Source organism: Peromyscus eremicus, chromosome 7, assembly GCF_949786415.1.
Source record: "Peromyscus eremicus chromosome 7, PerEre_H2_v1, whole genome shotgun sequence".
NCBI lineage: Eukaryota > Metazoa > Chordata > Mammalia > Rodentia > Cricetidae > Peromyscus > Peromyscus eremicus.
Genome location: NC_081422.1, coordinates 47,900,951 through 47,915,373, shown reverse-complemented (window position 1 = coordinate 47,915,373; position 14,423 = coordinate 47,900,951). Strand labels below are relative to the sequence as shown.

General features: G+C 43.2%; 1 protein-coding gene across 1 annotated transcript in view; it reads right to left on the bottom strand.

Moving 5' to 3' along the window:
• The window catches only part of C7H11orf65 (chromosome 7 C11orf65 homolog), a 28,446-nt gene that overhangs the window by 10,329 nt on the left and 3,694 nt on the right, over positions 1 to 14,423 (bottom strand). Inside the window, exons 2-5 of the mRNA XM_059266903.1 lie at positions 13,727 to 13,817; positions 9,961 to 10,053; positions 7,226 to 7,279; positions 25 to 225 (exon numbers count right to left, since the gene is read on the bottom strand). Coding sequence (XP_059122886.1) covers positions 25 to 225; positions 7,226 to 7,279; positions 9,961 to 10,053; positions 13,727 to 13,817 — 439 coding nt within the window. The remainder of the gene's footprint in view (positions 1 to 24; positions 226 to 7,225; positions 7,280 to 9,960; positions 10,054 to 13,726; positions 13,818 to 14,423) is intronic.

The following is a 14,423-nucleotide window of genomic DNA, read 5'->3' as shown; positions in this document are numbered from 1 at the left end:
CCAGCACAATTTCCATTTGCTTACCCTTCGGGAAACAGGCCTCCAGCCATTGTTCTCTACGCGGCGGTACCAGCCACTGTGGTCCTCAACCGGAGGTGGATCATCTTTATTATGAGATGTGCATTTTGCTTGAAGCTTTGTGTAATCTCTAGGGCTATTAGCACACAGATCTTCAACATGTCTGTGAGTAAAAATTTTATAGTATATCTGAGGTGGAAATTTAACCTGTAGATGGGAAAGTTCAAAGCATCGTTGTAATTCAATAACAGCAATGGGTTACATTTTAAAAATTCTTTAAAACTTCATGTAAGTGTGCTTTAAAACTACCAAACAAGGACTCCAGCCAGGGAAGCAGGTAGGCTAACTGTAGATCTTCACTTCTCCCTCTGCTCTTCCAAATCCAATCCCCCAGGCCACCCCTAGCTTTGCCACAGACCACCTGCTGAGGCCTCCCTTCCATCTGCCCCATCTCCAGTGGACCACACATATCTACCCCTCCTAGCTTCCCTCCCCAAACTCATTACTTTATCCCAGGCCCTAACTCCAGTAGGCACTCCCTGGGGAAACACAGGCAACTGCAGATCTTCACCTCTCCCTCTGTTCCTCCAAGTCCATTCCCCAGTCTCATTCCTAGCTCTAGAGAAGACCTTCTGCTGTGGCCTCTCCTCACTCCCTGGCCCCATTCCCAGGGGACTAAGCAGATTCTGTGGAACACCCTGCTTTCTTCCCTTCTGTGGACCCCCTCAAAACCTCCCTCCTAGCCCATCCCCATTCTCACATGTTAGCTCCCAATACCTAGAAATACATTTATCGGAACTCTCAGTGGCCACACCTATCATGATCCCAGAAAAATTCCTATCAGGCAACACACAGCCACTGCAGTCTCCTAAGAACCAGAGAGGGCAACAGAAATCAAGAAACAAAACACGCACCCAACAAAGACAAGATCAGATATCAGCATCTAAAATTACAATCTTCCCAAACCCAGATGCCCAAATGCCAGTATAAAAACAAGGAAACAGCCAGAATAGTATGTCTCCACTAAGCCCAGCAGCCCTCCCACAGCAGGCCCTGAGAAACACAACATAGCTGAAACACAAGAAAAGGACCTTAACATAGTTATTATGAATATGATAGAGGTCCTTACAGAAGAAATGAATAAATCTCCTCACCTATGAAAACACAAACAAACAATGGAAGGAAATGAATAAAACAGTTCAAGGTCTGAAAGTGGAAATAGAATCAAGAAAACCCAAATTGAGGGAAATCTGGAAATAAAAAATGTAGTAACTCAAACAGAAACCTCAGAGGCAAGCCCCACCAACAGAATATAAGAGATGGAAGAGAGAATCTCGGGCATTTGAAGACATGATAGAAGAAATGGATAAGTCAATCAAAGAAAATGTTGAATCTAAAAAAATCATGGCACAAAACACCCAGGAAATCTGGAATACTATGGAAAGATCAAATCTAAGGATAATAGGAATAGGGGAAGGAAGAGACACAGGTCAAAGGCACAGAAAATATTTTCAACAAAATCATAGAAGAAAATTTCTGTAACCTAAAGAAGGAGATGTCTATCAAGGTATAAGAAGCATATAGAACATCAAATAGACTGGACCAGAAAAGGAAGTCATCCCCCTACCCCCCATCACATAATGATCAAAACACTAAACAGACAGAACAAAGAGTATCAAAAGCTGAAAAGGAAAAAGGTCAAGTAACATACAAAGCTAGACCTATTTAGAATAACTCCTGACTTCTCAATAGAGACTAAAAACCAGAATGGCCTGGACAGATGTTTTATAGACTCAAAGAGACCACAGATGCCAGCCAGCCCAGACAAAATTTCCATTGCAATAGATGGAAAAATAAGATATTCCATGATAAAAACCAAATTTAAGCAATATCTATCTACAAATCTAGCCCTACAGAAGGAGCTGGGAGGAAAACTCCAACCCAAAAGTGTTAACCACACCAAGAGAACACAGGGAATACCCTGGACCAGTGAATCAAACCAGGGAACACACACACACTCACACCCCCCATACGCACAACACCACCACAACAAAATAACAGGAATCGACAAACACTACTCACTGATGTCTCTCAACATCAACGACTTTCATTTCTAAATAAAGACATAGACTAACAGAATGAATGCAAAAACAGACTCATTCTGCTGTATCCAAGAAACGCACCTTGACATCAAGAATAGACATCACCCAGGCTAAAGGGATGGAAAAAGAAGATTTTCCATTCAAATGGACCTAAGAAGCAAGCTGGTGTAGCCATTTTAATATCTGACAAAATAGACTTAAAACCAAAACTAATTAGAGATAGGAAAGGACACTACATAGTCATCTAAGGAAAGATCCACCATGAGGACAGTGCAGTTCTTAACATCCATGCACCACACACAAGGTCACCCAAGTTCATGAAAGAAACACCACTACAGCTTAAGTTGCATATTGAACCCCACACACTTCAATATCCCACTCTCTCTAATAGGTCATCCAGACAAACACCGAACAAAAATGCTGGAGCTAACTGGTACTATAAACCAAATGGATCTAACAGATATTTACAGATCATTTCACCCAAACACAGAAGAATATACCTTCTCAGCGCCTCATGGACTGTTCTTCAAAATTGACTACCTAGTCAGACACAAAGCAAGTCTCAACAGATGTTTAAAAAATTGATATAACTGCCTGCATCCTAACCGACCACCACAGATTAAAGCTGGGTGTCAACAACAACAGAAAGCTTGCAAACTCACAGAAACCAAACAGCTCACAATTGAATGAAAAAAAGGTCAAGGCAAAAAATTAAGATATAAAGCCTGTTTAGAATTGAATGAAAATGAACACACAACATACCCAAACTTATGGGACACAATAAAACAGTTCTAAGAAGCAAGTTCCTAGCACTAAGAGACTACATTAAAAAAAAAAAATTTGGAGAGCTCTCACTAGTAACTTAACAGCACACCTGAAAACTCTAGAACAAAAGGAAGAAAACCACACCCAAGAGGAGAAGACAGTAAGAAATATTGGAACTCAGGGCCAAAATCAATAAAATAGAAAAAGAATACAAAGAATCAATGAAACAAATAGTCAGTTCTTTGACAGTCTTTAAGATCGACAGATCCTTATTCAAATTAACTGAAAGGTGGAGAGAGAATATCCAAATTAACAAAATTAGAAATGAAAAAGAAGATATAACAGACATCGAGGGGATCTAGATGATCATAAGGATATACTTTAAAAACCTGTACCCCACTAAATTGGAAAATCAAAAAGAAATGGATAATTTTCTTGGTAAATACCACTTACTAAAGTTAAATCAAGATCAGATAAGTGATTTAAACAGACCTATAACCCCTAGTGAAATAGAAGCAATAATTAAGTCTCTCAACCAAAAAAAGATCAGGGCCAGATGGTTTTAGTGCAGAATTCTATCAGACTTTCCAAGAACAGTTAATACCAATCCTCCTCAAATTAGTCCACAAAATAGAAACAGAAGGAACATTGTCCAATTTGTTTTACAAGGCCACAGTTACCATGATAGCCAAACTACATAAAGACCTAACAAAGAAAGAAAATCACAGACCAATTTTCCTTATGAACATAGATGCAAAAAAATTCTCAATAAAATACTTGCAAAGCAAATCCAAGAACACATCAAAAAGATTATCTATCATGATCAAGAACACTTCATCCCAGAGATGCAGGGATGCTTTAATGTATGTAAATTGATGAATGTAATTCATCATATAAATAAAATTAAAGACCAAAACCACATAATCATCTCATTAGATCCAGAAAAGGCCTTTGACAAAATCCAACACTCCTTCATGATAAAAGTCCCAGAGAGACTAGGAATACAAGGGACATACCTAAACATAATAAAGGCAATTTACAGCAAGCCTATAGCCAACATCAAATTAAATGGAGAGAAACTTGAAGCAATTCCACTAGAATCAGGAACAAGACAAGGTTGTCCACTCTCTCCATATCTATTCAGTATAGTGCTTCAAGTTTTGGCTAGAGCAGTTTGATAACTAAAGGAGATCAAGGGGATACAAATTGGAAAGGAAGAAGTAGCTTTATTGCAGATGATATGATAGTATACATAACTGACCCTAACAATTCCACTGGGAAACTCCTACAGCTGATAAAACACACTCAGCAAAGTAGCTAGGTACAACATTAACAAAAATCAGTAGCCCACCTATATACAATAGCCTACCTAAATACAAACAACAAAGAAAGAAATCAGGGACACACCTTTCACAGTAGCCTCAAATAATACAAAATATCTTGAGGCAACTCTAAACAACTCATAACAAAGTATGAAAAAAACTTAAAGACACTGAAGAAATTGAAGAAGTTATCAGAAGATGGAAAGATTTCCCATGCTCATGGATCAGTAGGATTAATACAGTAAAAATGGCCATCCTACAAGGCAATCTATAGATTCAATGCAATCCCCATAAAAATTCCAACACAGTTCTCCACAGATCTTGAAAGGACAATTTTCAGCTTTAAATGGACAAACTGCAAGAGGCATCACTATCCCTGATTTTAATTGTATTACAGAACTATGGTAATTAAAACAGCATGGTATTGGCACAAAAACAGACATGATGATCAATGACATCAAACTGAAGACCCAGACATAAATCCACACACTTATGGACACTTGATTTTTTTAAAACAGAGACAACATCTTCAACAAATGGTACTGGTCAAACTGGATGTCTGCATGTAGAAGAACGCAAATTGGGGCTGGAGAGATGGCTCAGTGGTTAAGAGCACTGGCTGCTCTTCCAGAGGTCCTGAGTTCAATTCCCAGCAACCACATGGTGGCTCACAACCACTTGTAATGAGATCTGGTGCCCTCTTCTGGCCTGCAGTCATACATGTGTATAGATAATAAATAAATAAATCTTTAAAAAAAAAAAAAAAAAGAACGCAAATTGATTTACACTTATCACCCTGCACAAAACTCAACCCAAATGGATCAAAGACCTCAACATAAAACCAGACACACTGAACCTGATTAGAAGAGAAAGTGGGGAATATTCTTAAACTACTTGGCAGGGGCTGGAGAGATGGCTCAGCAGTTAAGAGCACTGACTGCTCTTCCAGAAGACCTGGGTTCAGTTCCCAGCACCTACATGGCAGCTCACAACTGTCTGTAATTCCAAGATCAGACATAGACATACATTCAGGCAAAACACCAATGCACATAAAATAAAAATAAATAAATAAATTATATATATATATATATATATATATATATATATATATATATATATATATATACACATTGACACAGGAAAATATTTTCTGAACGGAAGACCAATGGCTCAGGCACTAAGATCAACAATTAATAAATGGGACTTCATGAAACTGAAAAGCCAAGGACACCATCAATAGGAAAGACAAAGCAGCAGCCTATAAAACAGTAAAAGATTTTTTACCAACTATCTAATATCCAAAATAAATAAAGAACTCAACAGAAGAATGGATAAAGAAAATATGGAACATTTACATCATGGATTATTATCCAGCCATTAAAAAGATAATAAAATCATTAAATTCATGAGTAAATGGATGGAACCAGAAAAAAAATTATCCTGAGTGATGTATCCCAGACCCAGAAATATGGTGTATATTCATTTATATGTGGCTATTAGCTGTTAAGTCAACAATGACCAAGCTACAATCTTAGAATCACAGAGGTTAGGTATAGAGTAAGAGACAAGGGGTGACAGGTCATGATAGGAAAAGGAAATAGAATAGCTAGATCTGGATGGGGGAGGCTGGAACGTGAGGATCAAGTGGGGAGGGAGGGAAAAAGGGGAATGAGGGAAGGAATATGGGGAGAAACAGCCAAAATTGAAGGGTAGTATGGAAATTGAATACAGTAGAGGCTTCCTAAAATATATACATATATAAAGGCCATCTAAGTGAAATCACCAAATAATGGGGAAGACAGAGTCCCATCTAGCCATTTCTTGTCACCAAATGAAGCATCTAGTACCAGAATTGGGTTAAATCTAACTCAGTTGTTGGCCAAAGGGGTCCCATGGAATTCCCAGATAACCCAGGCTGTTGCCAAGACTACAGGTTGCTCCTCACAAACTGACAAAAAGTCCCCATTGCTGAAGACACCACCTATACAACTCATTGAACATAAAGAAGTCAAGCTGGTGCCCACACAGAGCCTTCACCCCCAAGTTGAGCATCTATGGTACAGGAAGCTTCTCTGCACACTACCAAAAGAGAAACATAAACACTACTGCAGCCACCAACCCTTTGATCTACAATGCTGTCCCACCTGCAAGATATGCTAGGGCACAAAGCTTGTGGGAGTAACCAACCAATATCTTATTTGACTTAGGGTCTGATGCTACTTGGGTAACCAAGAACTTGAGACTAGATAGTCCAGGGACCAAGGGTAAAACCAAATTCTGCCCCACCCAAAAAAAGTAACAATAAAATGACTTCTAATGACATTCTGCTGTACTCATAGATCAGCGCCTTGTTCTACCATCCTCAGAGATGCTTCCTCCTGCAGCAGATGTGAACAAATAGAGATCCACAGCTGGACAATGTGCAGAGAATAAGAGACCTTGAAACACTCAGCCCTAAATGAGATGTCTCCATCAAATCCCTCCCCTTATGGCTCAGGGAACTCTGTGGAAGAGGAAGTGGAGTACAAGAGCCAGAGGAAATGGAAGACACCAAGAAATCAGGCCCTCTACATCAACATGAGTCAAGCTCACATGAACTCTCAAGAGCCTGGGGCAGCATGTGCAGGGTCTGCATGGGTCTGTACCAGGTCTTCTGCGTATACACTATGGCTTCTAGCTTAGGGTTTTTATGGGATTCCTGCGTGTGCTAACAAGTGGGTCTCTGACTCTTGTGCCTTCTCTTGGGCTCTTTCTCTTCTGTTTGTTTTGTCCAGTTCTGGTGTGTTAGTTTTTGTTTTATCATAACATATCATATTATTCATGCCATTATCCCTTAGAAGTCTGTTTGCTTTCTAATGAGACAGAAAGGGAGTGGATCTGGATGAGAAGAGAGGTGAGGAGGAACTGGGAAGAGTAGAGGGAGGGGAAACTGTAATCGGGATCTATTATGCGAGAAGAAAATCCATTTTCAATAAAAGGGAAAAACAAACCTACCAAACAAGAACTCATACTACTCACCCCACCCAGCCTGAATCGGACTTGAATACCAGCAGCACCATCCAGGAGCTCCGCCTGTGAGAAAACAGACATTTCGTGAGCATCACCTTGTTACTTCTCATTCTGTCCATTAAAACAGTCGCTGGTATTTACTACTTACAAAACAGGTCAGGTGAATAGGCTTCAAATAATTCGATTTAAATCATAAAATATTTTTATTTTTAATTATGATTATGTTGCGGGTACATGTGAGTGCAGGTACCCGTGGAAGCCAGAGACATTGGATCCCACTGAAGCTGGAGTTACAGGCGGTTATAAGCCACCTAATGTGGGTGCTGGGAACTGAACTTGGGGCCTCGGGCAGAGCAGTGTGAGCTCTTAACTGCTGAGCTATTTCTCCAGCCCCAAAATCATAAAAATACTTCGAGAGCTAAGGACTTATCGGCAGCTCTTAGGATAATGTGGGAGCCCACAGAAGTATCCTAGTGAGATCTGACCTTGTTTTACTCAGCAGGACTGCATGAGATGATTGGACCACGGGCCTGGGTACCAGTTGTTTGGAAGGATCTATACTTGGTTGTATCTAGCAAGGGGAAGTCTTTTGCACCTCCCCTTGGCAGTTATAAAAAGCCTTTTTTGATTAAAGTTCTGGGCCGTTGGGTATTGACCCAGGTCCTCCCAAAGCTATCCTGTGTTTCTGTTTTTCTTCTTCTCGGCAAGGCCTATCATTCTACCTAATATTTCTTATTCCTCTCTCCTTTTCATAGGAACCCTGGAAAAGGTGGGAGCTGGTCCCCCACAGGTTAACTGGAAAATACTCTCCTTTCTGTGCAAAATAAATACAAGTCTTCAGATGAGTGTGGTGGTGCACCCTCATCCCAGCACTTGGGAGGCAGAGGCAGGTGGAGCTCTAGAAGTTCAAGGTCAGCATTGTCTACCTAGTGAGTTCCAGGACAGCCAGGACTATATAGATAGAGAGATCCTGTCTCAAAGCAATAAAAAAATACAAATCCTAAGTGACTTATTATTTGTAAAACAGAAATAAGTCCTCAAATATATGACTTACATATAAAATATTATACCTTGTAAATACATTCAGAAAAAAAATAACTGGTCCATTCAAGCTCAACACTAGTTGGGCCTTTCCTAACTTGTTTTTGTTGAGACAAAAAAAAAAAAAAAAAGACTCAAATTATGTGTGTAGTAAATCTTGTAAATGTAGTGCCCTGCACCAAAAAGAAAATGGGTGGTGGTGGGGGGACTTGACCCCTTATCTGAAGACAGCTCACATCTATCTCCTTGATTATATTAGGTTAGATGAGAAAATAGGTATTTTGGTTTGAAAATCTATTAATTTTCCAGAATAATTTTCTCCTGGCTAAAACCTTTGTAAATTAAATACAAAGTATACAATTCTGCATAAAATTTTTCATGTTTGGATGGTGACATCATACATACATACATACATACATACATACACTTTCACTAGAATTTGGACAAATTTTAAGTGTGTAGCTCTATGAATTTTTACACTTTTGTATATTTCATGGCATCTCTAAGTCATATAAAAATCATAAACACTTCCAGCACTGTGGTCCTGTGACTTCTTCCAGTTGGCTATCCTTAAAAATCTCTTTTATCTTCATGGATTAATGTTGGCAGCTTTTGAATTTCATACAAAAGGAATTATACACTATATACTAGTTTGGTGCCTGGATTTTTGTTCAGCTTTAATCTTTGATGGATGTATAAGATCCATCCATGATAGGGTTGGGGATTTAGCTCAGTGGTAGAATGCTTGCCTAGCAAGTGCAAGGCCCTGGGTTTGGTCCTCAGCTCCGGAGGGGCGGGTACGGCGGGGGGGAGATAAAAAAAATCCATCCATGTAGATATATGGGTTATTTTGCATTGCTACTAGCATTTTGTCATACCAACCTATCAACTCTTACAGTTCCACATTTGCTCTGTCTGTGCTGTAGCCTCTATAGCTTGAGCTACAGGGCTGCTGTGAACATTACCCATCATGTTTTCTGGTGGATTCCTGAACTTATTTCTCTTGGTTGTATACTCAGGAATGGACTAGAAGAGGTTCTGGGACATGTTGGTTCACTTTCTGTTTCTGTAACAAAATACTGGTGACTGGGAAGGTTTTCCTTACAGTCCTGGTGGCTGTGGTGGCAGCCTCTGCAGAGGGTCCTCCTGCTGTGAGGGCATCTTGCCACAAGAGAGCAAGGATGCCAGCTTGGGGTTTCTCCTCCTCTTATGGAGCACCTGGAGGCAGGAGCTGATGCAGAGGCCATGGAGGGTGATGCCTACTGGCTTTGCTCAGCCTGTTTAGAACCCAGGACCACCTGCTCAGAAGTGGCACCACTCAAGTAGGCTTGGCCATCCCACATCCATCATTATCACATTCATCATTATCAAGATAATGCCCTGCAGACACACCTCTTCCCAAATGACCCGAGCTTGTGTGGAGTTGACAAAAACAAAAACCAACCAGGACAGCACCTCAAGGCCTGCTTCCAGAAGGAGGAACTAAAGCATGATGTTGGGAAGGGGTCGTAAGTGACTGGAGCACAGTGAGCTGGAACATAGTTTGGTGGTGTTTGCTTTGTGGTAATTCATTTAACTATATACTTTTGCTTTCTGTGATGTTATTATTACAGAAAGCATGTAATAGTTCAATAAGAAGTTTTTAAGGAAACAAACACGAGAACATTGAACTGATAAGATGCTGTGTGTTAAAATAGCCTTACCTCTTTAGGATTAAGGAACCTCACTATCTGGCGTGGCTCCCCTTGTCTTCTTAAATCAATCAGACTTTTAAAGTGTTGGAATATAGCCACATTCTAAAGGTTGAAACACAGAATTTTATAGTTAAAACTAGATTCTCTACTTTTTTAAGGGTTTGAAAAGTTTTTTATATTTATTTATTTGGGCCGGGGGAGTGCTAGAGTACACCTTTGGAGATCAGAGGACAACTTCTGGGAATTGGGTCCTCCTTTCCACCATGCGCATCCCAGGGACAGCGCTCACATCAAAGGTCTGCTGGCACTTGCCTTTACCCACTGAGCTCTCTCACTGGCCCGGAGTTCTCTGTTTCTCATTAGCTGTCTGTATACGTGCACAGAGACACAGAGCTGAGGGGCCTGCACAGAGACACAGAGCTGAGGGGGCCTGCACAGTGCACAGAGCTGAGGGGTCTGCACAGTGCACAGAGCTGAGGGGCCTGCACAGTGCACAGAGCTGAGGGGCCTGCACAGAGACACAGAGCTGAGGGGGCCTGCACAGAGACACAGAGCTGAGGGGGCCTGCACAGAGACACAGAGCTGAGGGGGCCTGCACAGAGACACAGAGCTGAGGGGGCCTGCACAGAGACACAGAGCTGAGGGGGCCTGCACAGAGACACAGAGCTGAGGGGCCTGCACAGAGACACAGAGCTGAGGGGGCCTGCACAGAGACACAGAGCTGAGGGGGCCTGCACAGAGACACAGAGCTGAGGGGCCTGCACAGAGACACAGAGCTGAGGGGCCTGCACAGAGACACAGAGCTGAGGGGCCTGCACAGAGACACAGAGCTGAGGGGCCTGCACAGAGACACAGAGCTGAGGGGCCTGCACAGAGACACAGAGCTGAGGGGCCTGCAGGAGCAGGGAAACGAGGCTTCAAACTGAAAGCCTTTGAGGGAAAGTTCACGTGGTTCTTCCTAGCTCCTTTTATGAGGCTGGTGCTATCCTGACATCAGACCTCGAGGACACTGTAAAAGAGGGGGTGGGAGAATACAAGGATGGAGGGGTGTTAGATATAGACCAGCACCCACTTCTTACTGCGAAAAGAACCAAGTTCACAGACATAGCAGCTTTACAAGGTGAGTGACTTCAGGAGATGACAGAGGACTAAATGAGAGTGACAAAGCCGGGGGGGGGGGGGGGGGGGATGGGGGAGGGGCAGAGGGAGAGAGGGAGGGAAGGAAGGAGGGAGGGGGAAGGGGGAGGGGCAGAGGGAGAGAGGGAGGGAGGGAGGGAGGAGGAAGGGGGAGGGGCAGAGGGAGAGAGGGAGGGAGGGAGAGAGGAGGAAGGAGGGAGAAGGAGGGGGAGGGAGGGAGTTGGAGAGGGAATGAGAGGGAGGGAAGTGGAGAGACAGAGGCTGGGGGAGGGACGGAGGGAGGGATGTAGGGAGGGAGGAAGTGGGAGGGAGGGAGGGAAGGATTAAGATGTTTGCGATGGCTGCATAGAAAAAAAAATATTTCTGCAGTTCCTGCAATTCCCACCCCAGCTCTACATCTCTAGAAGGCAACCCCCCCACGCGCGCGCGCACACACACACGCGCACGCGCACACACACACACACACACACACACACACACACAAACACACTGCCAGAGAGTGTGAACTGGAGAGTCCCTGTAGACTCCTGTCAGCTTGGCCGCAGTCTTTGCTAGTACAAAGCTTCCTAGCTCTCCCAGGTTGGCGGTTCAGTCAGGTAAGGGACCATAACTCTATAGCGGCTATCCTCTGGACAAGGACTTCAGTGTCTCCCAGGTGAACACACAGGCTGCTAGAAGCTAGAGGCATCCCCAGACACGTACTGTTGTGTAAATTTGGCGTGTTCTCGGAGTCAGAGATCCCTGCACACCCCTCCCTCCAGGGTTCCATAGACACCCACTACATTGGCTTGTTGCGAACCCAACCTGCCCTTGCAGAGGCACGGTGCCCTGTGCTATTGGATGCTCTGCATTGGAAAGGATGGACTTTTGACACGAACAGACACAGGAGCACACACCTTAAGAACCAGGAGTTCTCTGCGCTTGCATCCTGAGGCCCAGACTGTGGCAGCTGCTTGTGGCCTTGCACTAGTGTCAAAACTGAAGCAGAGACCTACGGAGTTCACTAGAACTGTAAGGAAACACTGCGGTCCCTGCTGCTGGTCCACTCACATGTGATTGCCTTGGCTCCAGCTACCCCACCCCTGTGTGCACTGACACTGAGGAAGGGGAGGGCCCATCACGGTGCCTCAGGCTCCTCCGCAGAGCTGGAACTCCCACTGCAAGTGGGCTCTGCCAGAATCAGAGCATAAGCAATGTGTGCGAGGGTGGGGTGGGGGGACCATCAGACAGAGGCTGCTGTTCCCACTGGCGCAGCCACACCCTGAGCACCATCCCTATGTCACAGCTCCCGGAACCACTACAGTCCCCACGCTTGTTGGCCCCCAAAGACCATGAGTCTCTCTAGCAGTATCTAGCAGTCTTTCCTTGGTAAGCACTGTGCCCACAGCCAGCTTTACAGCTAAAGAGGCCATGAGGAGGTTGCTGTGTCCAAAGCCATCCCTTAGAGTTGAAGAGGCCATGAAGAGGCTGCTGTGTCCACAGCCATCCCTTAGAGTTGAAGAGGCCGTGAGGCACATGCTATGGCGCTCAGTGGAAACAAGGCCAATGTCAGACTGCTAAGCACATCTTCAGGAGCAGACCGCTTGCTAGGAAGGCTACCCCATAAATTAATGGGGACACCTGGCCTACCAGCTGTGCAAATCTCAGTGTAGGGGCACAAGAGATGTCCTGCAAAAGACACAGGAATCCATTGGCCCCAGAGACCCGCAGGGTCGATATGCACAAATACTTGACAAATGTAAAATAATGGTCGTGAGAAAACACGGTGACATCCATGAGGCGACAGACTGATGGGTAAGTGGAAACCTATTTAAGAGAGTCCTCAACTCCAAGGTGGGTCCAAACCAAATGAGCTGCCAGTAATACACTTAAGGGTATTAGCTATTATCAGAGTCTGACCCCATTCAGAAACTTAATGGGGGCCAGAGGGGTGGCTCAGTAACAAAGTGCTTACTGTGGAAACCTGAGACCTGGGTTTGATCTCCAGTGGCCGTGTAAAAAAGCTGAATGTGGTGGGACCCTCAGAATCCTGGCACAGGGGAGCCAGAGCTGGAGAATCACTGAGGTTTGCTGGATAGCCACTGTAGCCTACGTGGCAAGTTACAGGCTGGTGAGGGTTCCTGTCTCAAAAACTAGTAGAAAAAGTAGACAGCATCCTAAGGAGCAATGTCTGAGGTTGATTTGTGGCCTCCATGTGCATGCATGCATGCACAAATATGTCCACACCCACCACACACATATCTACATACATGCACACAAAAAATTGTTTTAACTAACAAAAACATCAATGGTTTTAAACCTAATGAAGTAATTTTAACTTTTTTTTCATATTGGTTGTTTGAGACAAGGTTTCTCTGTGTAACGGTCCTAGCTGTCCTGGAACTTGCTCTGTAGACTAGGCTGGCTTCCAACTCACAGCGATCCACCTGCCTCTGCCTCCCAGGTGCTGGAATCAAAGGTGTGCACCACCACCACCCAGATAATTTTAACTTTTGAAACTGAATAATGAACTTCTAAGTTGAAAGGTGGTACAAACCTGTAAAAACACACAAAAGAACTATTGGTCCACACACACTTTACATACATGAATTTTGTGTGATATAAGTTATCTCTCAAGGGATCAGTTAAACAAACTCACAAGGAAATTTTTCCAGGCCTTCTGAATGATTGTTGCAGCTTTGTCCTCCTCTCTAGGGACTTGGGGTGATTCTTCAGGTATTTGGAAGTCCTAAAAGAAAAGTAAACAAAAGGAGAACCTTAAAATAATTGTATATGCTCCGCTGTGAAGCTGCTTCTGGAACCCAGTGGAATTTAAATAAAATTGTCTAAAAGAAATAATGAAATGAAATTTGGGATTTAAATTATATTCCTAATATATTACACTTTGTTTTCTAACAAGTACCTTACATAGGAGATTTTTTAAAAATATCTGTATTTGTGTGTGTGTGTGTGTGTCTGTGTGTGTGTGTGTGTGTGAGTGTGTGTGTCTGTGTGTGTGTGGTGCAAGTGCCCACAGCTGCTGGAAGGGGACATCATATTTCTTGGCACTGGAGTCACAGCCTTTTGAGAGCCACCAATGTTGGTGCTGGGATCTGAACTCTGGTCTTCTGATAAAGCAGTAAACACCCTTAATCACCAAACCATCTCTCCATTCCCTGCAGAGATTTTTAATATGCCTGTGTTGTACTGGAATTCAAGATTTAAGGTCAAATAGTAAATAGCCAGAGTTGAGCTCAGTCTGTGTCTTTAAAGCCTGTGACCTTTACATACTTTGTTGTGTGACTTGAACGTAACCAATATGCATAGAGAAACAGCTATAACTACAAGGTTGCCCA